Raw genomic sequence first — 23,953 nt, forward strand, 5'->3', positions numbered from 1 at the left:
ACCAGTGTTGCTACCATGGATGCAGTTGCTGTTAGGAAAACATAAGCGGTCCAGAGACGTGCTCTTTACTCATCCTGTCACACTCATGTCATCATAGGTTTAATATGTGTGGTAATGACTCAGACTCACGTGCCGCTTTGCATTTTTATTTTATTACAGGTTTACTCTAGGTTATCAGACAGATAAACAGTGCCATCAATAGTAATAAGCACAAAAAAAAGTTTTATAAGCAGGGCCATGGCCAGGATTGTAGGTCACTGAACCCCCCCCAACACAAATAATAAGTTCTACATTTTGGAAATAGGCTTATTTGCTTTGTTGCAGAGAGTTAGACGGGGAGAATGAGACCACACTCATGTCTGTAAGGTAAATATGAATCTACCGCCAGCAGCCAGTTAGCTTAGCTTAGCATAAATACTAGAAACAGGAGGAAATGGCTAACCTGGCACATAACCCCCAGTAAAACCATGTGTTGTTTTTACACTTTGTACAGATCTAGGCTAGCTGTTTTTCTGTTTCCAGTCTTTGTGTTAAGCTAAGCTAACTGACAGCAGCTTCATAATTACTGTACAGACAACTGTACATTTTAAGCTAGCCTTATGAGCAGATTAGCTTAGTTAAAGACTGTAAACAGAGGTAACAGCTAGCCTATCTTTGATCAAAAGTAACACACTTCCCCTCCCAGCACCTCTAAAGCTTACATATTAACATGTCATATCTTGTTTATTTGTGTAGTGTAAGGAATGTCATTACCTTTAGGGCCAGGCTAGCTGTTTCCCCCTGTTTCCAGTGTGTGTGCTAAGCTAACTGACACAGCAGCTTCATACTGTGCAGACATTAATAGTATCAATCTTCTCATCTAACTCGCACCATGTTTTGGAAAGAACAAATAAGCATATTTTATAAATTGTCTAACTATTCCCCTTTTGGGACAGTATAGAGACAGAAAAGAGAAGAGAAGAGAGAGGAGTATGTCATGCAACTAAATACCCCAACTAGAATGAACTGGACACATTGCAATTACATGGTAATGCATCTTTTTCTTTTTACCAGAAACTAAAAAGTGCTGTATTTCATTATTTATCATCTTGATTTTAGATATTTTATTTATGGTGTTAAATGTTCTTGTCTATTTCCCAACCTGGAATTTGAAACAGTGTTAAGTCTTTGTCATGCTGCCAGGAATAAAATTCTGAGGGGAGAAATGCTTTTCTTTTATTGATTTATTATTTTGTCAGCTTAAAATCATTCAAATTTGTCAGAATGCAGAGTCTATATATATTGGAGTTGGCTTATAAAACAGCATGTGTAAATTAGTTTTTACATTTTTGAATGTTAACTGCCCTGTTACTATTACCACAAAATCACACACGCATTAAATAAAATGATAAAAGATAATAAAATAAAGATAGTGAGGATATGACCTCAGTGTCGTCAATGGTAGCTATGGCCCTGATTATGAATCTATTTTACAGAGATGAAACATGCAGCTGGAGTTGAACTGGAATGAAAAAGAGAAAAAAAACAATTTTGAGAATAATCTTGAGTCTGGACCTGTCTGTTACATGAAATACTTTGTAGCATTAAAAGAGGTGTTGCGACACTAATCTTTATTATCAGTACATAAACCAGGGATGCGCTAATTAGTGGATTGTTTTTGTTCAGTTTCATCCTATAAAGGAAACATCACAATTACTTTCATTATCAAATAATCTGTTCATTATTTTTTGATTCATTGTTTAGTCCATAAAAAGTGTAAACGTTGTGTAAAAGGGCCGTCACAATTTCCCAGATCCCAAGGTGAATTAAAAGATGTTGATCTGATGGGCTTCAAAATCAGAACATTACTAATGAAAACACCAAAATGATGTGGTGAAAGTATCCAATATGTTAATCTTTTATGAATGATCTGTGATGTACAAATGTGACATGAAACAACAAATTAAAAGTGATCTTCAGTATTGTGTCACTTCATGAGGAGTAACAGGAGTGAAATGATCCACGAAAACGTGGAGGATTGAACCAACTAGCTGCATGTTTTCTGCTCTAGACATGGCTCAGTATGGTGCAGTCTTCCATCCATTCATCCATAAAGTCTCATAAATTACCACAAGACAATTCAGGAACAAACACTAGCCTGGACCTGGATGATTTAACTTCATCCTGTATTGATCAACATAACCACCCACTTTCTCCAGTCTTCCTTATCTGCCATCCAAAGCCTTGTCTCTGGTTATGACTGACTCATTAAACTTTATCATTAGCGTGGTGCCTTTGTGCCAGTGGGCAGTGACCTTGGCAGGGAAGCCGCTGTGCGTGAGGATGGCCTCCACGATGCCCGCAGTGAAGGCGGCGCAGTTCAAGCTGCTATTCTCCTTCGGCACGGAGATGTAAGCATTGATAAGTGGCTCCTTTTCTATGATGTAATAAGTCTTGTCATCGTCGTTGGCCTGCTCCAGCTTGTCAGCCTCCTTCCCAAACAAAGACTTCCAGACATTAACCTAAAAAAAGGAAAGAAAACCGTTAGTTTAGAATTTAGCCAACTCTAAAATCATCAGCAGTGTTTTTACATTTGCTTACCTTGATGAAGAGCAGCATATTCAGCACTTTTGTCTCCCTCTTCCCGTTCTTCTCCCTCAGCACCAGCACATCCAGCATGCTGGCTCCCACACTCTGGCCCATGTCTGCCAGGCGTGTCTGCAGCTCCGACACGGAGTACACACGGCTCTGACAATACTGGACCATCTCTGAGAACAGGAGGGCAAAAGCACTCACGCTGACCTCAGTCTTAGGTCGGGTCAGGGGGCGCTCCAAGATGTTGGATTTCCCTCGAGTGAACCGCGTGTCCATCTTCTGTTAGAGGGGGATGACAGTCAGCACAAGTCAGTGATCTACTGACACACATATGTAGATCAGTGATAAATAGTTAGTGGATTCAGTGTTAAACAATATGAGGTTTTCTGCTGTTGAGCATTTTTGAGGGAGATTAAAACATGAACCTGAAGCACATAGACATGTATATCTGCACAAGTCATGTATATGACCAATGGCATTGACTCCCAACCAGGGGTCCTGAAATAATGATGCCATCAGGCCTCCCACCATAAGTTCAAGAACCTGTGAGTTACCTGTTTGGACACAATATCCTTTGCTGTGTCACGTTAAAAAATACTATACCATACATATATATACACATGTCAAAATAAATAATTAGACGTGTTTCCAAATGTTTCCAAGGATAACAAGCTCTTGATGTACTTTGGCGTTCCATACCTGTACGCCACGATATCTTCGGGAGCACTGGCCATGTTGATCAACCTGTCTGGTATTATACAAATACATTTGGGAATTCAATTTAAAGAAGTTGCTAAACGATGATGGTAGAGAAAAAGGCAAATACATATATTTATATATGAACACATATCTGATGAATATTTATGTCACATACTGAAAGAATGTTTGCAGAACATTGGAGGAGCAGAGGCAGAAAGTTGCAAATCTTATAAATTGTTTATGTAGCAAATACAGTTTATGAAGATTAGAGGGGGATATATTTACTCAAACAATATTACCATAAATCAAATAGTGATAACTCATGGAATCATATAAAGTTAATAAAAAAAGAGACATTTATGAAGCTTCTGTTTTCCACAGTTCTCTGTTCTTGAGTACATTTATTTTTTCGACTTTATATTTCTACTCCACCACAAATCAGATGGAAATATCGTACTTTTTACTTATTTATCCGACACCTATAGTAAGTTGTGACTTTCTCAACCTTTTTGGCTTGTGACATCTTGTGAAAGTGTCTTGTTGGGGTCTCTTGTCATGTTCCAAACATCTGTCAGCTGTGAGCAGTTTCACCAAAGAGAGATTTCCCCTGAACTTCTCAAATGGAGTAATTTCTGTTTGAGGTTCAAAGATGTTGAATTCTCCAATATTGATAAAAATAAAATAAAAATAAAATAAAGATTAGACTGATATACCAATAACGGACATTTTACTAAAGTAGAATAAGTTTAATACTTTAAGTTCATTTTGCTGATAATACACGGCACTGTACATTTCCTTGTGTTTTTTACATTTCATACATCTGAATACTTCTTTTACCGGTGCATAACTGTGCCACTCATTTATCTCATAATTCCTTCCTTTCAGGAAGTCAAGAAATGAAAATGATCTGACGAAGAGGAGCGATGAAGAAGAGAATTGAATAAACCAAAACTCAACACAATAAATATTTGTCTTATTTTTATGTTCTGATTGTTGACACTTTCTTTTTAACACTATGACTGGTGTTTCATGAACTCTTGTATGATTACTGTGAAAAGCAGTGGGGGAAGTAACAAGTACAGTTACTTCTGAGGTATTTGTACTTTAATTATTTTTAATTGTATGCTACTTTATACTCCACTACCATTCAGAGGAAAATATTTTACTCTTTACTTCACTACATTTATTTGACAGCTTAAGTTACAAGTTGTATTGCAGATTTTTTGCATACACAGCATATCTGCAATCGGCAATATGTAAAAATGTCTCCACTTCAACCAGCTTTAAAATGCTGCTGAATATAAACAAATGTTCGTCACAAATAATAATTAACAGTAATAATTTGACATCTATAATGGGCCTATCAGCATACTTGAAATACACTTTGCTGTAATTATTGGATAACTAAAATCCAATAATATATAACTATACATTATTCTTTAATGAGCCATTCTGCACATTGACTTCTTCTACTTTAGGTACTTTCATTATATTTATATTTAATACTTTTGTACTTGAGTAAAATTTTGCAATGCATGATTCGGACTAGTATGTCTACGCTGCGGGTGGCCTATTGCTACTTGTACTTAAAGAAAGTATTTTTTGATAAATATTATTGACGAAAGAATAATAAACAAAATATTCAGGTAAACAACAGCAGAACATACAGAACTGATACAAAAACATATGAAGAGCATAACATGAGAATATTAAAAGAAAATGACATGATAATAATAATAATAAAATACAGAAGTACTTATATACACAGATATAAGGATATTCAGTCAGAGATTTCAGGGAAATGTTTCCAAACACTTATTGTTTTTCTGTTGTTTAATAATCTGAGAGATTTGAATAGTTAATTTAGTTCAAGGATAAAAGAAAAAAAACGTAGGAAGTGATTTAGAAAAGGAAAATTGGCCATAAAATAATCAACAGCGCCATCAGGACAGAATGTGTCTTTGATAAAACAAACTGTAGAGGGCGCCAGATGACCGTGTAATAACCAGTAGGAAGGTGATTATTGATTTCTAACATTTAGGACATTTTATTTTACAAAAAACTAATGACAAACTCAATCCAGCTTTCCTTCCTACACAGTGAGGGATACATATGATATGTTTAATAAACATTACTTACTACAGTGATGGACATGTGGACCAAACTGCTACCAACTGAAACTAAATTGTCACAATTGACCATTAATACTTCACCTGTTTCCATAAAATAACGACTGCCATCAATAAACTTGATCAGTGTGACATGTCAACACTATTCAGTGTGTATTTGCCGCAGAATAAAAGTGTCGTAACGATTTAAAAACGCGTTAGACCAGAACGCCTCTCGCGCACATCAGCGTCACCGTATGTAAAAAAGATGAAAGCAAAGCACCGGTAAAAGTTGAACTTATTAAACTTGACTCCGGTGTTTTACTCACAACTCTTCCACTCGTCACCGCTCCCCGTTGACGTTACGTACGCAGCCGTGGCGTGCCTGCAAGCCAAATAACATGGAGTCCTCTGTCTGGCATCTTCAAGGGAGCCATGCAAAAAACCTGAGCGGCGATTAAAGAGAGCAAGTTTCTCCAGTCAGAGCCGCTGGCGAGCATCGTCTCGGGCTGTAAAAGCTTCAGCTCCGTCCTCAAACTATGACGAACGGTGCATAAAGCAGCCAGCCTTATACTGCGACCCGCAATCCAGGCCGTTTTCAGTGAGTATTTGCACACAAAAAAACCTGCAGCTTATGGGCGTTTTAGGTTTAAAAGGCATTGTGCACGCGTGCATTGTTGTTTAGTCACCTGACAGCGACTGGATCGATCCCAGCCACGTCCTCTGAGGCTACAGAGGCCAAACCCGTGGGACACCTTGATGTACCCGGGCATTTTCCTGCTGTTTAGAGGGGCAGCAGGAGAGGACATGGGCCTGAGTGGAAGGGCCACTTATTTATGTAACCATTTGTCCTCCCTGATTCATTCTTTAAGACCAGACATATTGTGAAATAGGTCAGAAACCTGCAGCTGGCAAACACTGAGGACAGCCAAAACACTCTGCAGATGTGACACTTTCTGTTAATCTGATATGCTTTCTGATTCTTGCTTACAATGTGCTGGCTCGTTATGAAAACACAAGTTACTACAGTTAGTTGCAGATGTGGGACCAAGTCATTGTTTTGCAAGTCACAAGTCAAGTCCCAAGTCCGAAACTTTGAGTTTCAAGTTCAAAACAAAGTCATAATGCATCTGTAATTATTTGCCCTGTGCACGTTTTGCATACTGCAATTAGTTTTTTGTTGACAACCACGTAGTTGTTGTACGCCAACAAATGATCTTTCTTATAATTACTTCCCAACTGGCGCTCAGTAACGTAACATTAGGTCTTCATGGTTCTCTCCTGAAACTTGATCGGATGCTGTCGGATTGCTTCAAACAAAGTGGATCGACTCGGATCGATTAAGTGTCGACTTGCTTGAAATGAATAGCCCTAACGTCAGCTGATTCAGAAAGTGGCACACTTTTAAAAAAAAAACATACGTTTTAATCTTTGGGTTTGGCAGAAGGTATCAAGTCAAAAGGCTCAAGTCAAAGTGAAGTCCAAGTCCAGTTGCAAGTCTTTCTAAAGTCATCAGATTTGTCATGTGACACCTAGGTAGTGGTGCGTTGGGTGTGAGTATAAAGGGATCAACTTTGAAGCCATGAGAAACTTTTATTTTCTTAAGTATGTTCATGTTTCCAGAAGAAGAGGAGGCTGCACAATGTAGGAAGGCTGGTCATCAGTGGGACTCCATACTGTTCTCTGGGGGGGGGACCATGGAGCCAGAAGGGCGACCCCTAACCCCAGGGACCAGCTATGGGCCCCCACCCTCCAGCTCAGCACAAAACCCTGTCACCCCCACCTTCCTCAACTGCACCTTACAGGTAAAAAAAATAACATTAGCAAACTTCTCATCATTGCTGTCATCTACATCGTCTGACAATAAGAGTTGTGTGTTTTTATTATCTAGTCCTCATGTTCTCCAAAAGTGAGAGACGGCCTAATGTCTGCCAAATGCTCGGGGGGCCACGCTGTAGATGAGGGCCCCGAGCAGCCCAGTGCTGAGCCAGGGAGGAGCGCACAGAGGAGATTCAGGTCCTCAGCCTTTCCTTCCTCCTTAAGCTGGGACTCTGACTCTGAGAAAGAAATACTAGATGGTAACCAATGGCTTAATATCTACTGGTAACTTATAGTAGTGAATCTAGCTCATATATGATGCCATCAGTGTACATATCATTGTTGTCCCCTTATTGTTTTCAATGTTATTCAGTCTGCATGTAGTCAGAAGTCTCTCAGTATGCACCGTATCTTTCACTGTTGAGCTGTGAAGTGATGTTTCTGTGGTTGTGTGTTTTGTGTGCTGTTACGTGTCAGAGGAGGAGCTACAGCACTTTTCTAACCCTCACGGTCTGGCTGCTCACAGCCCAGGATCTCCTTCTTCTGGACTCAGGTGAGGAGGAGGTGCAGAAGGAAGGGGAGCGAGTTGTTTGAGGTCATGGGTCATGGGTGCCTCTTGTTTCCACTCAAAATGATCGTTATTTCCAGGAAACCTTCTATGTATTCCTGTATCAAGACTCATAAAATATGTCAATACTGTTTTATTTACCACTGTTTTAGGCCTTTTCCACGCTGCAAGTGTTGACATTATGGTTGAGAAATACTTAAAGTGATAGTTAAGATGTTTTGAAGTGAGGTTGTATGAGGTACTTATCGATAGTCAGTAGATGGTCGGTTCGCACACCCCCAGAGTGGCGAAACGGACAAGAGTACGGGCACGGAAGCTAAGCAATGTACTGCTGAAGGTGGGGTGATAAAAACTGTTATTTTACCTCACAGAACACAGGAGCTGCCTCTGTTGGTTTAACCAACAAACTAACTAACTAGTCAAGGCAGGAGTGGACCAGCAAGTCCTCTGTTCTGTGAGGTAAAATTACTGTATTTTTCAATGGAGTCTGGTGGCTTTGAAGAGAGCATAGATAACGGCTTCATTTCCCACATTGCTGTGCTCCCGTGCTTGTACTCTTGTCTGCTTCTCCAAACTGGGGGTGTGCCAACTGTCACCTACCGTAGGTAATACACTGACTATGGATAAGTACCTCATACAGGCCCCACTTCAAAACATCCAATCCATCCCTTTAAACCTGTATTTGTTTTTTCATTTAGTTGTCTTAAAAGTCATCACATTTAAATATACAAAGTCTACAGATACTGGAATAAGCATGAAACTCCTCAAGTTTGCTAAAACCAACATCTTGTTAGAAATGTCAAGTAATGTTTTTCCTTTCCAATGGTATCCAGACTTCACAGTGAAAATGACCAAGAACCAGAAAAAGTGCAGCACTTGCATAGCAAGACTGACTCATCTACTCCTGCGGAGGGGCACAACAATGACAGCACAAAGGCAGAAGAGCCAAATACATCTCAGTTTGGCCCAACAGACTGTAAGCACCATATGGAGGAAACCAAATCTGCCTTCACACTTGATATCTTTCTTTGTATCTTAAGGCTCCTTCCATTCATAATTCCTCTGTTTTCTCTTCACAGTGGCAGACAGCAAAGTGTGGAATGTATCTGAGGGAGCCGAGCTGTTTCTTTCCAAAGTAAAACCAAAGGAAGGTTGCCAAATGGAGGAGGAGGCGGACAATAGTGAGGAAGAGAAGAGGCCCAAGGGAAAAGAATCCAAGGAGTCTGAGAGAGATGTGTACACCTTCCCTGGAGACTCAGACACTGAGAGTCCCCCTCCTGCCCCCTGGGCTCATTGCACATTCATTCAGCGGTGCATTGTCAATTTGGTAAATCAACTCACTACTTTACCATTAATTACATTACAATATCCCCACTTTCACACACTACATTCTCCATGGTGACGTTTCTGTAATTAGCATAGATTGAGGGGCTGTGTGTTTGGATTAACTATGGAAACTTCTTATCGAGAGTTCTCCCTACATTAAATTCACAGGCTTTTTCGCACAGTAAATACAAATTACACATTATATAAGCTTCTATCAATACACGGATCCGCTAACATACCCACTATGCCTCTACTAATGTCCAGTATGAGCCTTTCAAACACAATAAACAGCTGATCACCACTAGCTGTTAGCTACCTAGCAAAACATGCTAGCTGGTACTTCCTGTTAGGATTCTGCACGCGAGCCCTTCCAGCAGTAGAAAAACACACACATACAGAGTAGATAACCTGAGAGTATTTACACTTATTTCTTTGTATATAAACGAACCTTGTTGGAGAATAGACGAGCTAATGTCCAGGTTTTATTCCTAGAAAGAAGAGGGTGCTGCTCAGGCCCTTCTCCGGACTTGGCACCTTGAAGCGCATATTGCCTGAGACTGGCAAGCAGGCAAGAGTGAGTCCTCAAGAATCAAAAACCACCGAGATGGCACAGATGAATCGAGGTGGAGGGGTGTATGATTTTGAGGAAGTCAGCTTTGGAGAGGCAGCAGAGGAAGAACCAATAATGTTCAGAGAGAGAGGAGGGAAAAAAGACAAAGAAGAAAGAGGCGGACAGCCAGGTAAAGAAATCTTCACCTGTGTGGAATGTAGCATTTACTTCAAAAAGCAGGTCCATCTGCAGGAGCACATAGTCGAGCACTGTCGGAGTGGTGCAGGGGGGGGCAGGCGTTTAGGAAAGGGCGGCCGTTTTCGATGTACTGAGTGTGGATGGAACCTGCCAAATCGGCTCGCACTGGCGGACCACCACAGAAGGCACCAGGAGTCTCGTCTAAAGATCTTGGGGGAGATTGAGAAACTGAATGAAAATGGGAAGGCAAGAGAGATTATGAAGCTCGACAGTAAGATGGTGGAGCGTATCAGCTTAGACCCAGATATTATGCAAGATGCAAGCCCGGCCTCGATTCCAGGCAAAATGTCAGAACCAGAAATAGTCACATCTCCACCTCTTTCCCCAGCACTAGTTTCAACACCACGCGCAGAGCAAGCAGTTCTTGACTTAGACGCAACTCCCACGGGTCCTCGAGCTCAGGCACGAGCCGTTTCTGCCGGCCGCCGCCGCTTTGTCTGCACCAAGTGTAACTTCAGCACAAGAACCTCCCAGGCACTGTCTAATCACGCCAAGACACACAACAGAAAGAAAGCCGCTCTCCGGGCTGACTCCCCATCCCCTGGTTCACCATCATGTTTGGCATCCATTTCCCTGGCCTGTGGTCATTGTGCCTTCCTGACCTCCAGTCAAACTATGATGAGGGAACATCAGAAACTTGTTCACCCAGAACAGGCCTCCATCGGTGGGGCGCAGGCTGATGAGACTGGCCAGCATCTGAGGTCTAATGTGGGTGTTCGGATTTCAAAACTCACCCTAGATTCTGACCATCTCTCTGGGTCTGGATCTTCACCCGATGCAAGTCGAGGTGAAAGCCAACAAGGAGTCACTGCCTCTGAGGACAGCACAACGCCAAACTCGGCTCGGCCCACAAGCCAAGTGGTCTTTAAGCGTGTCGGGAACAGGAGATTCAGCAAAAGAGGGAAGACTTGGACTAATCTGGCCAAGTTTCTGGATGATGACCAGCTGATCGGGAGTGAAGAAGAGCAGGACGAAGATCAGAGCACAGAGCTGGACACTGAGTGTTCCCAACAAGACGCCAACTCACCTGTTGGAGGGAAACTGCACACCAGAGCACGATCCAACACAGGTGAGGCTCAATGTCAGACTAAAGACTCTAATGCTGAGGTTAGACCAAGTCTCCTTTACACAAGTTATTATGTCACTCAAGTTACATGTAGATGCTCACAAACCAGAATATTATCAGGTTTGAGCAGATGGATAACATGTACTCTGATTTTGGCTTGCTCATAGCTTCGTTTTTTAATTAATACTGAAAACCTGATCATACAGAAAATATTAAAGCTACACTAATCAATATTTATATTATAAACAATGGATCAAATGACAATGTGTAATGTGAAAGGTGTCATAGAGAATTATCCCTGGACTGCAGTTCCCTCTACGGAGCATTTTAGCATCTTTAAGCTAATTGTTTTTGAACACAGTGGAGCATTTAGCAGCTGAAAAGCCAGATATTTTCTTCAGGATCTGGTGGACTAAAACAGAGCTGAAAGTAGAGTATTTATTGGACTTTACTTCACTGAACACGCTGGATGTGTTAACAGGCAACTTTTTGCTAACACTTTAGCCATTAACAACTTAATAAGGCGATAAAATGCAATCACTGCATTCCATAAGCAACATTACTGTCCTATGTGAAAACTTTCCTTCTGCAGTGTTTTAATATATACAAACCCTTAAAAAAAATCTAGTTACAGGTTCTGTTTGAATTTAGAGCTGCAATGATTAGTCGAATAATTGATTAAACAATTGACAGAAAAATAATCGCCAACTATTTTGATAATCAATGAATTCATATTTAATTTAAACATACTGTTTCAGTTTAAATAGGATTTCTCTGTTTATCCAGAATGTATTTCTTTTTTCTTTATAGAGGACTGCTCAGCACAGAGTGCTACATTATCGCTCTCTCCTGAGAAGTGTGTGAAGGACGAAGATGAGCTGGAAGTGGAGAAAGATGGAAAGGTTTTCTTTTTGAGGAGAAGCAACCGGGTTACTGCTGCTCCAGCAGAAATTGACAGTGATGATGATGACGACGACATTGACGAGGAACAAGTGCGACGTTTCCTGTCGGAGGGCATCTTGGATGAAGACCCGGACGAGATTGATGAGGATTCGGAGGCGCTCAGGAGTGTAGAGAGGAAATGCCCCTACTGCCCCGATCGATTTCATAATGGCATTGGCCTTGCCAATCACGTGAGAGGCCACCTGAACAGAGTGGGCGTCAGCTACAATGTTCGTCACTTCATATCCCCCGAGGAAGTCAATGCGATTGAGAAGAAGTTCTCCTATCAGAAGAAGAAGAAAAAAGGTCAGCAGCTTGTTGTGTGTATCTCTTTGGGTTGTGTAGCTGTTGTCCAAGCAGATTCTAAAGCCCAGACAGACGAGGTCTGTTTTTAATGCTCGACATAATGACCATGACATGAGCCACGGTGTATAATAATTATACCATAATTCTCATAATAACAGATTTTCTTTGTTTTTTGGAGCTCCCCTCTCTTTAAATTACATTCTTGACGACCAGCTGAGAACACTTTATATGAACTGCTTTTATAGAAACTAGATTAGATTATTAGAGTTTTGCATTTATTTTGTCATAAATCAAAGTAATTTAGATAATAATGGTGAACCTCCTAATATTTGTTGAGACATTGCTTTGAAAATGACAAATGTCAGCTGCACCCATTTCTAATGTTATCAGCCTATTTAATAGGCGTTAACAGTGGTTATGCTATTATTCTAATGCAGGGGTGGGGAACCTCCGGGCCGTATACGGCCCGCGAGACCATTTCATCCGGCCCTCGAGGTAATTCATAAACACACGCAAAACAATCCACTAGAAAAAAAACAAAAAAATCTAGACGGCAATATTTTAAACGGGCGACTGACTGTTTTTCCTGGCCACGGTCAGGGTCCTTGAACACAACACGAGCGGAACGTGTCATCACGTGGTCACGTCATGTCAAAAAACTTCAATATTAAAACGAGACTGTCGTTGACATCAGTGAACGCAGCATGGCGAGTGTAAAACAGAGAAAGCTGGATGCAGAATGTCGCACTTTCCAGGAGAAATGGACGAACGATTATTTCTCTGTGGAAGTAAAAGGCCAGTGTGTCTAGTTTGTGCGGACGCGCTTGCGGTGATGAAAAAATAATCCCGAGCGTCATTACAGCACGAAACATGCCGAACTGCACGAGCTGAAAGGACGAGTGCGTTTGGATAAAGTTAACGCTCAAACATGGAAATACAAACATGGAAAGATAGAGAGGTAGACCACCACACCAAGAACAGACTGTTCCACCACTGCTGTGCAATTATCACTGCTATTTACAATACTCACTTTATTTTCTAATTATTATTTTTATCCATTTAATTACTTTAATTACTTTTTACTTCATATGTTCTTTTGCTGTGACAAGATACATTTCCCCGTTGTGGGACTAATAAAGGATAGATAGATCCCGAGGGAAATTCAGGATTGCTGATTTCTGCTAAAACAGAAAGATACATGGATAAAAAAGTTACTTTTTTGCACAGCATAAAAGAAAGGTGAAATGAAAGTGTCTTAAAAATTAGTTCATAATTAGTATGGCCCTCGAAGGATGTTGTAAAAAAATAAAATGGCCCTTGATAGGAAAAAGGTTCCCCACCCCTGTTCTAATGCATCAGACAGGCCAAACTGTACCTACTATGATTTAAAAGGGAAACTTTAAAACAACTCGCAACATATAAAACTAAACTAAATTTTGCGCTTTGAAGACAAACCAAATAGCTTTTTTAGGTTTAGGCAACAAAACTACTTGGTTATTAAGTTTAGGAACATTTGTAAATTGAAAGTAAAACTCAACATTGTGAACACAAAGACACCAAATTGTTGGTTTCCTGTGTTTTGTGTCCCATCCAATCGCCCCTGACCTCCTATCCGAGTTTCTCGCTGTTTATTCTACGTCAGCTAACTTCCTCCTTCGCTGCTGTCATTACTACAGTCACTAGAGCTCTGTGTTGTCGTCTTGTTTTCCGATTCTGATTCTAATTCTGATTTACATCTATGAGGCTGATAACCACCCATGACCCCTTTTTAATAGGCTGATAACATTTGAACCAGGTGTCAGCCTGCTGGCGGCACAAGAGTAAAAAGTCAGCAGTGTGCATCCTCTGCGGACCATGACTGTCAAATTTGCATGGCAATTTATCCAATATGTGTTGAGATATTTCAGTCTGGACCAAAGTGGTTTACCAACTGACAGACTGACAATTGCTAGCATGGCTAAAAATCCCTCTTTTACTTGAAGTGGTCACTAGTTGAACTGGTGAATCAAAGTAATCAAAGATAGAGCTTTGATTCAAGGTGTCACAAGCCAGAAGGTTGGGAACATGGCACAGCTGTCAGTCAGTTCACAGCTAAACTGCACATTTAACCACATGTCTGAACGTCCACTTATTATTGCCTGTCCTCTCCATAGTTGCCAACTTTGACCCAGACACATTCAGCGTGATGCACTGCGAGTTCTGTAGCGCTGGCTTTGACACCCGGGCCGGCCTGTCCAGCCATGCCCGGGCTCACCTCCGCGACTTCGGCATCACTAACTGGGATGTCACCATCTCGCCGATCCACATCCTGAGGGAGTTGTTCTCCAGCAGGCCCGATCTTGTTATCCCCACGGCTCCCCCTCGGAGCCCAGGCTCTTCACAAGAGGAGGGTGAGGAGGAAGGAGAAGAGGAGAGAGAAATAGGGGAGGAAGCGGAGAGAATTGTTGAGGTAAAGCTAGAGGGGGAGACAAGTGAAAGGACGCTGAGTGCTGCCTTTTCTGATGCACTGCCTTCAGCATCGCTTCAACACTGCAAGAAAGAGGACGGTGTAGAAGAGACTGAAGGTAAGTTTTCATTATTGATCCATCCTTTAAAGTAGTAATGCACCTTACTTAATGGTTGTGTGGTTGTTCTGTTGGTTGCTGATGTCTTTGATAGCTGCGACTAACAATTATTTTCATTATCTATCAATCTGCTGAATATCTTCTAGAATCTAGATGATGGTCTATAAAATGTTAGAAAATAGTGAAAAGTGTCCATCCCAGTGGTGATGTCTTTAAATATCTTGTTTTGTCACCTAAAGATATTCACTTCAATATGATATGAAACAGAGAGAAGCAGCACATTTCCATATTTGAGAGGCTGAAAATAGAATTTTTGCATTGAAAATTACTTGAACAATGATCAAAATAGTTGGCAATTACTTTTCTAACTATCAACTGATCCATTAGTCGACTAATTGTTGCAGTTGTGTAGTCATTACCTAGTGATCTGGCACTTTGAACTTGTCACAGGGTATATAGACCTCAGTAATGGTGCCTGGAGGGCGGAAGAAGACTGTTACAAATGTATAAAGCAGTGGGGAACGTGAGTTTAGATGCTGTTACTGTTGTTTTAAGTGCCTCTGTATGTTTTTTTTTTTACTGAATAAAACTGGGACTGCCTGACCTGGTGGCACTGCTGTAGGCTACAATGTGTTAAGTGTTTGAGTCAGGATGGTGTCTGTCGAGAAAATCAGCCTTAACAGAGTGGGAGTGTGAGAGTGAGAGTCCCTGATGCCCGTGGTTGATGTGGCACTCGGTGCATTTATCCCAACCTCCGCCTCCACTCGATTGGTCACGCCTTAGCTTAGCGGTGCATATGGGGGCAAAATGGCTGCTTCCACCTCCCCGTAGACCCAAACAATAGCGAAAAAACTGTCTGGCTTCAGCTGCCGGGGAGTCCGATGCACTGCGGTTGCGGACCGGTGAGTACCGCGCGCTGCAATAATTCCTGTGCACCGCGTGCCCTCGGATCATACGGCGCCGTAGCACTGCGCGTCTCGCGCCGCATCTTTCTGTCACATCGTAGCCAGACAACAGCCATTAAAAAGTCTTCATCATGTGAGACTATGTAAAGAAAAATCAATGTCGCGCGTAGCCTTGCAGGTAGCCCATGACATGCATGTCAAAAGCTCATAAAGCGGGTCATTGTTATTGTTTCGGGTGTTCCCGGTTTCACGCGCGGATAAATAGTGTTGATTTTGGCTGCTTGTGATCCTGTTGTTACAGTTTGTTTTTTCTAAACGTCTGTAGGGTTTTTTGTATTGTGCACGTCTGGGATGACGTCCAGTATTTTCAATGCTGCAGGATCTCTAAAATTACCTACAGTTGCCCAATCCTCGCCATTTTACTCTGCTTTGATTTTTGATAGAGGACACGCTGTGCTTTCATGTGCACCCATTTGTGCATGTTTTTATCATAAACTAAGAGCGAGATTGCTCAGGAAAAGTGGTAACTTTGTGGACTAAATGCTGTCATAGCCAGTATTCTTATTACAACTTATCCGGATCAACGAAGTATAATCGAAGTATCACTTTTACTTGAAGTATCAGGTCGCTTAGTGTCACTCTGCCTGTATGGATACAAAGTCAAGTTAGCGGTTAAGCTACTTTGTTCCGTTTTATAAATACCCGGCTGATTTATGTATTGTCATTATAATAGATGGTGTTATAACGCTGCGCTCCGAGGTGTCACATCGCTCTTTTACAGTCAAGAGATGAACTGACAAGCGCAGAGCCGCCCACCAGACAAAAAGCATTGTCTGTCTCCACGTCTCTTTTGATTTACCGATTTGTCGCAGAAAATGGCACTTTTGTTCCAGGAATGCCTGACTGCGGGGAACCAAAAAGACTGCCATGTTTGTTTCATACAGTAGTGCAATTATTACTTTTTTTTTTTTGACAGGGATTCATTTCTTGTATTATTTCCATCTCCTTACAGAAGACGTTATAATACGCTGTTATTACAAGGAGTGATAAATTACAGGCAGTGAGCTCACAAGACTGAGTAGATTTTTCTGCTTTCAGTCTGCGCCTTTTTATTCATTTTCAAAGATGCATTTATATGATTTCAACACCTGACTTATTTTATGCGCATACAAATGTAAACCAGATTGATTTGTCAGACATCATCATTTATTTTCAGATGATTTATTACCAGTTAATAGGCCTAATTAGCATGGCATTTCTACACTAGGGCTGTCTTTCACTAAAGAAATTCTTAGTCGACTAATCGATTAGTTGATTTGACCAATAAATCAGTATATCTGTAGAGTTTCTCCACATAAATCATGTAAAAGCACCACTTTAAATCTTGTGTTTACCAGAGGTGTGCTCATAAGTTTCTTGGTAATAAGCATGAAAAAGCATAAAAAAAAAGACTAATTGACTAAAGAAATCTTAGTCATCTAAAACCAAAAAGACCAATTAATTGACTTAGAGGGGGCAGCCCTTTTCTACACTTATAGGAATATTGTCCGTAATGTTTTAGGTGAGGAGGAGGAAGCAGCTGAGGACGAGGATGAGGAGGAGCTTCAGCTTCCAGCTCTGGATGATCTGAGCTCAAGTCCTGGGAAAACAGGGCTGCGCAGCGTGGACTCAGACAGCCTCTCTCCTGGGGAAGATGCAGACTCCAAGGGTGAGGGAGGAGAATGGGAATGCTGACCCCAGAGTGTTGACAGGGGATTGGATTTGCTACAGCTAGAGTCTTATCGTAGCTGTCAGTGGGGAAATTGTAAAAACTGACCTTCGGTCGGCGTGAGGAGTGGCGACACTACATCAGAGAGGGTGGTTCCCCAGGGAAATCCTCAGAGGTAGACAAATGTATTTAGGAGCTAATTTGGCAAGTGTTCCTGCAGACTGGGTGAAGTTGTAGACAGGAAGTGTAAGTGAGGTGACATGTCCTCTGGGATATCTGTGGCCTCTAAAAGAACCTGGGACACCTGCTGTTACTTTGCAGAATGTCAATGGGAACAGTTACTTTGATATCTGTATGAAATGTATCAAATAAGGCTTAATAAGTCCAGCTTTATAATGGCTCACCTAGAGATTCACCGATCGATCTGCCACCAAGTCTCATATATATGATTTTTTTGCCGGTGAAATTCACCCACATGTGCCGCATGCAGCCACTCGCACACATTATGTCGTCCTTGTGTAAATTCTTCAGCGCGAGTGAAGAAGACGTAAGGCTCGCAATTTGTAACAACTGCAAGTTAGGACGAACAACTAATTTAACGAGACAGCCAGTACATGCCCAATTACAAGAAGCTAGCAAAGCAGCTAAAGCTATAGGGAGAGTTTTTTATTTTCCAGATTTGTTTGAGTTGGAGAAGGTCCTGTAACTTGGGTTATTAAATAATCAATGTTTTATTTATATAACAGAATAAAACATTTCCATGAAAGAAAAGTAACAAAATTGTTTGTGTATGCTGTCAATTATAGTTCTTCAACTGAAACAAAATCGAAGGTCAGACTTTAAAGAAATTGCAGTTGGTGCATCTCTAGTTCTCACCAGCTGCTCTTGCCTCTTTTGCCTCTGCAGTCCACAACTTGAAGTGTAAGGTGTGTGAAGCTCAGTTTGAGACGAAGCGGGGACTGTCCAGCCACGCCCGCTCTCACTTACACCAGCTTGGCATCAGCGTTTCCGAGAGCAGCGGGGCTCCCATCGACCTCCTCTACCAAATTGCCAAGGAGCGAAACATAGACGGCCAAATAAGCTCATCTCTTCTGGATCCTCTTTCAGCCAAGAACTCCTCACCGTCTGTTCCTCGGAAAGATGAGGCGTTAGAAGACATGGACTCAGACGAGAAACCCATCCCTCTCTCCATCCTGGCCAAAGCAGCAAAAGTGGCGCCGCCCTCTTCCTCCTCCACGCCTGCACCTTCTCCTGGTTCCTCTCCGGCTCCGCCTCATTCTGGCTCTCCTTCCTCAGTAGTGAAGAAAGCCCCCATTTCCTCTCTGCTGCCTGTGTCTTCCCCCTTGCGTTCCCCGGAGCACAAGGCCGGGGGAATGAAAGGCTTGACCTCTAACCTCTCTGCCACCGTCACTACCAAACCCCTCTGGGCGCCACAGGAGAATGACGCTCCTCTCAACCTCAGTAAGTGTCACTGATAACATTGTAAAAAGTTAAATTGTTCATTGTTCTTATGGGTTTGGCTGCGGTCAAATAGTCTTTTTTGCTTAAGAAAGTTCCTCACAGAGTGAAATGACAGTGAAAGGAAGTTTGGTGGTATAAAAGCTGTTTGAATTCTCTAAACGTTAAGGTAAGCTGCTTCAAGCTGCTTATCTCCTTCAGCATAGGGTAAACTGGACCATCCTTTACCAAAAGAAAGGAGATAATGCCCTCCCACAATTCCCTGCAGCAGCAACAGTTATAGCGATGCACCATTCAGCTGTCAAAAACAGCCGCTGTCGCTGTTTAATTTTAAACTATTGATAGATTGAAAACATCCTTCTAAGGAGGTGTGACTCTGTTCTGGACATGAATCCTTACTTGAATTGTTCAGCATGGAGATTGTCACTGTACTCATTTCTATGTGTTGTGAATAAAGTTGCTTTAAAAAAAACTAAACAACATCTAAGCCTAGTGTAAGTGCAGTGGGATTCTCTCAGCACTGTTGTCTTTTCCAAATTCCTTATGAATTCTCCTTCACATCATTCCTTGAGGAGAAGTGGTTATGAAAACACACAGGTTGTAAGTTCTTTGACTACTCGACAGCATCCCCAGTTCAGTTATTTCTTTTTCATGTTCAGCGCTGGAGGTCGACCCCAACAAGGACATCGTCTGTCAGCTGTGCGGTGCCTGGTTTGAGACTCGGAAAGGCTTATCCAGCCATGCCCGAGCCCACCTGCGGCACTTTGGGGTGGAGTACTCCGAGTCCAAGGGCTCTCCGATCGACCTCCTGAACCAGCTCATTGATACTGACGACTTCAAGCACAAAGCCGGTGCACTGCAGCTGGACAGACATGTGGAGCCGCGGGGCCTCGCGACCGCGCGCTCCTCCCCAAAGCAGTCCCTGCTGAGCCTTTCCTCCTCTTCCTCTTCATCCCTCCTCTACAAGGTGACCACAGCTCGGGGTGGGTCGACATCCAAAGCTACCTCTGCCTCATCGTTACTCGGCCCACCTGCCAAGCGACTCAAGTCCTCTTCCATGCGGGTTTTTCGCCTGAGTAGTGGGGAGCTCATGGCCCTTCCACACAGTGAGTGTTGCTTCACAGGATTGATGGTACAATCCTTCACGTCTAGTGGGCTTTATCTGTCAGCATTCTGCTTTTTCTGTTTAACAAATTGCCTCTCTCATCTTCTAGACGAACCTCCGAAGGAAATAGGCTGCGAGTTCTGCGGGGAATACTTTGAGAATCGTAAAGGACTCTCCAGCCATGCCCGCTCCCACCTGCGCCAGATGGGCATTACTGAGTGGACCGTCAACGGCTCGCCAATCGACACCCTGAGGGAGATCATCACAAGACGGGGCCTACCTTGCGCTCTCCCTCTAAAACCTCTGAAAACTCCACTTCCATCCTCTCCAGGACCCCCTCGTTCACCTTTGCCGACCTCCTCCTCTCCTTCAGCAACCCTCCTCAGTCGTCTGCCCTTCGCCTTCGCCCGCCCCTCCAGTCCTTCTCAGTCCGCGGCGTCTAAATCGGGCTCTGCTCCACCGTCGTCTTCTAGCGGGCTGATCCTCAAGCTGAAGCCTGAGCCGGTGCAGCTGGAAGTCACCGCGCCTGGAGCTGTGGGGAGGTCTGCCGGCTTCTCTGGTGAAGCCCTCAACTGCAGTTGGAGCAGCTCTGACAGTGTGTTCCCCCTCAACTTGGGTAACTTGGATCCTATGTTTAGCAATTGGAATTGTAAAGGAATTGTTATACATTTTAGTAAAGACACTTATTTACTATCTTGTTGAGAGTTAGATGAGAAGATTGATATCACTCTGTTAAATATGAAGACACAGTTTCTTGTATGGCAAATGCATTAATATACACATTATATTCCTTCTACCATTTAGTGGATGACTATCCAGAGGTCCATAATAACATATGTATATATGTAACATATGTGTATATTTGAAATAAACAAGTAGTGCTTGTAGTGTTAGCACGCTTGTACTCTTATTTTGATCTAAGCAGGATCTTTGAGTGTGAATCTTTCGATATTTCACGATTTGATTCAAAGTCCATTCTGGATTCAGTTTGTAAGGATGCTAATTTCAGGATCTACTCCAGTCGGCTGTACGCTAATAAAGGCGGTGTGGCAAATGATGTCATAAAAGCAGAGTGAAGTGTGTATAAGTTTATGGAGTTCTTATATTAAAAAAAAAGTTTTATCAATTGTAATAATGTAAACGCACAAAGACAAAAGGTAACATTTATTCATGGTAAACCTGCACAAAGTTTGAAGTATTCCTCAATTCTCAGTGACTAAGAATAACAAGGTCAAGTTATAAAAATAAAAATAAAAGCTTCCTGGTTATAAAGATAATATTGTTAGGCTAAGACTTGCTGCCTTTTTATTTCTCAGAAACTTATTACCAATTTCAAAAATAGTGATTCTTCTTTGTGATCTTCCAACAATCATACAATAATGCTTGACACAACTTTGACTTGTGGGATTATGGTCCATTATGTAGAAAAGTTTTTAAATCCAATTTTATATATATATATATATATATATATATATATATATATATATATATATATATATATATATATATATATATATATATATATATATATATATATATATATATATATATATATATATATATATATAAAAAAAAAAAAGATAGATAAGAATCTCCCCCCTACCTCTACTAATTATATTTTCTTGTCATTGACTTTCTGTCTTTGCTCTTTCCATAGCCATGGCCCATGAAGTGGAGCCTACACGAGATATTCGCTGCGAGTTCTGCGGAGAATACTTTGAGAACCGTAAAGGCCTCTCCAGCCACGCCCGCTCCCACCTGCGCCAGATGGGCATTACTGAGTGGACCGTCAACGGCTCGCCCATCGATACCCTGAGGGAAGTTATGCACAAGAGAGGGGCAAGCTCCTCCTCTCGCTCAGACCAGGGAGTGAAGAAGGAGTCAAGCCAGGGAGCCAGCAGCCCCCTATGGGAGAACACGGGGGGCACCGGCAGTTCAGAGGTTTTGGCCCTTTCAGGCTTCCAATCCTCCAAATATCGTAAATCCCCACTCAGTTTGCTGCAGTCGGGGTCGAGGCTCCACAAGCAGGGCCTGGGGTCCACATCTGGTACCCCACCTGCAGGGAAGTTTTTCAGGATGTCCCCTCTGGGCAAAAGGCCTCTGTCCGAGGAGGCCCAATCAGTGGAGACCGCCCACTCACCGTCACATCAGCTCAAGACTTTCTCACCTCTGCCACATGATTTCTCCTTCAAAAGAAAACCCTCCCCAGACAAACATGGACACCAGGGTGAGTTGTTAATTTATTTAGTCTGTGATGCTGATATTCTGCTATCCCATCTTGTACTGATCGTATTCCTTCCACCATGTATTTTTCAGATCCCAGTTGCGAGCTCTGTGGCTTCTACTTTGAGAACCGCAAGGCTCTGGCCAGCCATGCGCGAGCCCACCTGAGGCAGTTTGGTGTGACTGAGTGGTGTGTAAATGGATCCCCCATCGAGACGCTTAGTGCCTGGATACGTAGCAGGCCGCAGAAGGTTTTGGAGATGCATCGTAGCTACATGCAGGGTAACCGCTCCACCCTCAAGAAGGTGAGGAGAGGCTGTCTGTTGCTGGTAATTCCCTTTAGTTTCGGGTCATTGAGATGTTTTTATTAACAGAGTTAGCTCTCAGCCTTTACTTTACTCCGAGAGCAAAAATGCAAAATATCAGTAGAAGAATTTATGCCTCCCACAAAGCAGCTATACAACACAAGATCATAACCTACTGTGCTACTTTTCTGACACACTCTCTTCCTCACAGTGTCTTTGACTAGGCGTCATGCTCGGAGATCTAACATTCCTCAGCTGGTGGCTCGACAGACATTTTGTGTCTTGGAAAGCTTCAGAGACATGTTGTCTAACAGCTTTGAGCCTGACTGTAGATCCTGTGTCTTTACACCCAGCAAAAAATCACTGTGGGGACAGATGCCAGAGCAACTCGGCTATTGACTTGATAGTTGCCATAGTAACCAGGGTGCCTGGCAGCTTATGTTTCATCCTCAGATAAATTATGGCGTGCTGTTGATAGAAGAAAATGCACAGTTCATTTCATTTCTTTCTTTCCCTCCTGAATTAGTTTCTGGTGCATATGCGTCACTGTCGCACCGTTTCCCAGGGCTGTGATGTGACACACATACAGAATGGATCACCTTTTAAATGTCCTTGTAACCATATTTTATTTTACCTTCTGGAGCAATAAACGCAATTGAATGCATTGGACTGTACTACTTATAGACTTACCATATAGAATAATTGAATAATTTAATTTAATTTAATAATATTAATGTCATTTTTCAAGCAGAAAAAGTTAAACATTCCAGCGGCTCAGTTGAAAGGATGTGCTACTTTTCTTTGTGATGGTCAATTTAAGACAAAACAATGAATTTAAAAAGCATCATGTTGGGCTTAAGGAAATTGTGATGGGCATGTTTCACTATTTTCTGACATTTTATAGAGCAAATGATTAATTGAGAAAATAATCAGCAGAGTATTCAACATGGAAAATAATTGTAAATTGTAGGTCTGCAATTAAATGTCAGAAAGAAGTAAGAAATGTCTATCATAACTTCCATACAATCCATTGGTGACGTCTTCAAATATCTTGTTTTTTCTGACCAACAATCCAAATTCCAAACATATTAAAGCTGAAACCAAATCATGTTTTGCATTTTTGCCTAATGATAAAGAATTAATCAGTTATCTAAATAGTTCTGTCGCTCGACTAATCAGGTCATTGACAGATTGTTACGGCTCTAGTGAGCTGCAACCTTCGTACGCTGCCAGTCAAAAGTATTGCATACAGGCAATGTGCAAGTATATTAATACCCAAATATTAGAAAACAAGTAACGATGAATAAGTGAACTGAGTTCATTTAGATGCATATCGATTGTATAAGCCACAGTGCTCAAACACACCTCACAGGTGTTTGTAATTGCAGCTGATTGGAGACGTCAATCAGGTTCAGTCCTGAGACCAGGTCTAATCAGGAAACGAGTGAAGACACCTGTGTGGGTGGACTG

At 41.9% G+C, this 23,953-nt stretch overlaps 2 protein-coding genes across 9 annotated transcripts in view; one reads left to right on the plus strand and one right to left on the minus strand.

Annotated features, from left to right (window-relative positions):
• Nucleotides 1-132: 132 nt before the first annotated feature.
• On the minus strand, nt 133-9,588 carry trappc5 (trafficking protein particle complex subunit 5). Of its 4 annotated transcripts, none has more exons than XM_029437016.1 (3): nt 9,542-9,588; nt 2,581-2,853; nt 133-2,501 (listed from the first exon to the last, which is right to left on the minus strand). In XM_029437016.1, exons 2-3 carry the CDS (start codon nt 2,848-2,850, stop codon nt 2,205-2,207), a joined length of 567 nt encoding a protein of 188 aa, XP_029292876.1. In that variant the 5' UTR covers nt 2,851-2,853; nt 9,542-9,588; the 3' UTR covers nt 133-2,204. The 4 variants fall into 4 exon arrangements, with proteins under 4 accessions (XP_029292876.1, XP_029292879.1, XP_029292880.1 ...); XM_029437019.1 differs by having other exon boundaries at nt 2,581-2,891; nt 9,542-9,562; XM_029437020.1 differs by lacking the exon at nt 9,542-9,588 and adding an exon at nt 9,516-9,536.
• wizb (WIZ zinc finger b) overlaps nt 5,859-23,953 on the plus strand; it is a 24,246-nt gene continuing 6,151 nt past the window's right edge. For 3 of the 5 annotated variants that reach the window (XM_029437011.1, XM_029437013.1, XM_029437014.1), the window contains exons 1-15: nt 5,859-5,982; nt 7,005-7,186; nt 7,273-7,459; nt 7,677-7,752; nt 8,601-8,743; nt 8,847-9,082; nt 9,584-10,970; nt 11,778-12,215; nt 14,369-14,779; nt 17,246-17,392; nt 18,299-18,853; nt 19,510-19,956; nt 20,065-20,571; nt 21,613-22,182; nt 22,272-22,483. In XM_029437011.1, the coding sequence (XP_029292871.1) occupies nt 7,079-7,186; nt 7,273-7,459; nt 7,677-7,752; nt 8,601-8,743; nt 8,847-9,082; nt 9,584-10,970; nt 11,778-12,215; nt 14,369-14,779; nt 17,246-17,392; nt 18,299-18,853; nt 19,510-19,956; nt 20,065-20,571; nt 21,613-22,182; nt 22,272-22,483 (5,424 nt within the window). In that variant the 5' untranslated portion in view covers nt 5,859-5,982; nt 7,005-7,078. Of the gene's footprint in view, nt 5,983-7,004; nt 7,187-7,272; nt 7,460-7,676; nt 7,753-8,600; nt 8,744-8,846; nt 9,083-9,583; nt 10,971-11,777; nt 12,216-14,368; nt 14,780-17,245; nt 17,393-18,298; nt 18,854-19,509; nt 19,957-20,064; nt 20,572-21,612; nt 22,183-22,271; nt 22,484-23,953 lie in introns of those variants that run through there. The other 2 variants (XM_029437012.1, XM_029437015.1) reach the window with 2 other exon arrangements.

Source organism: Cottoperca gobio, chromosome 8 (genome assembly GCF_900634415.1).
Source record: "Cottoperca gobio chromosome 8, fCotGob3.1, whole genome shotgun sequence".
Lineage (NCBI taxonomy): Eukaryota > Metazoa > Chordata > Actinopteri > Perciformes > Bovichtidae > Cottoperca > Cottoperca gobio.

Bases quoted from the DNA above. Each gene is read 5' to 3' on its own strand.
- trappc5 (XM_029437016.1), bottom strand. From the start codon at position 2,850: ATGGACACGCGGTTCACTCGAGGGAAATCCAACATCTTGGAGCGCCCC. The intron at 2,502-2,580 runs GTAAGCAAATGT...TCCTTTTTTTAG, and splicing joins ATATGCTGCTCTTCATCAAG to GTTAATGTCTGGAAGTCTTT.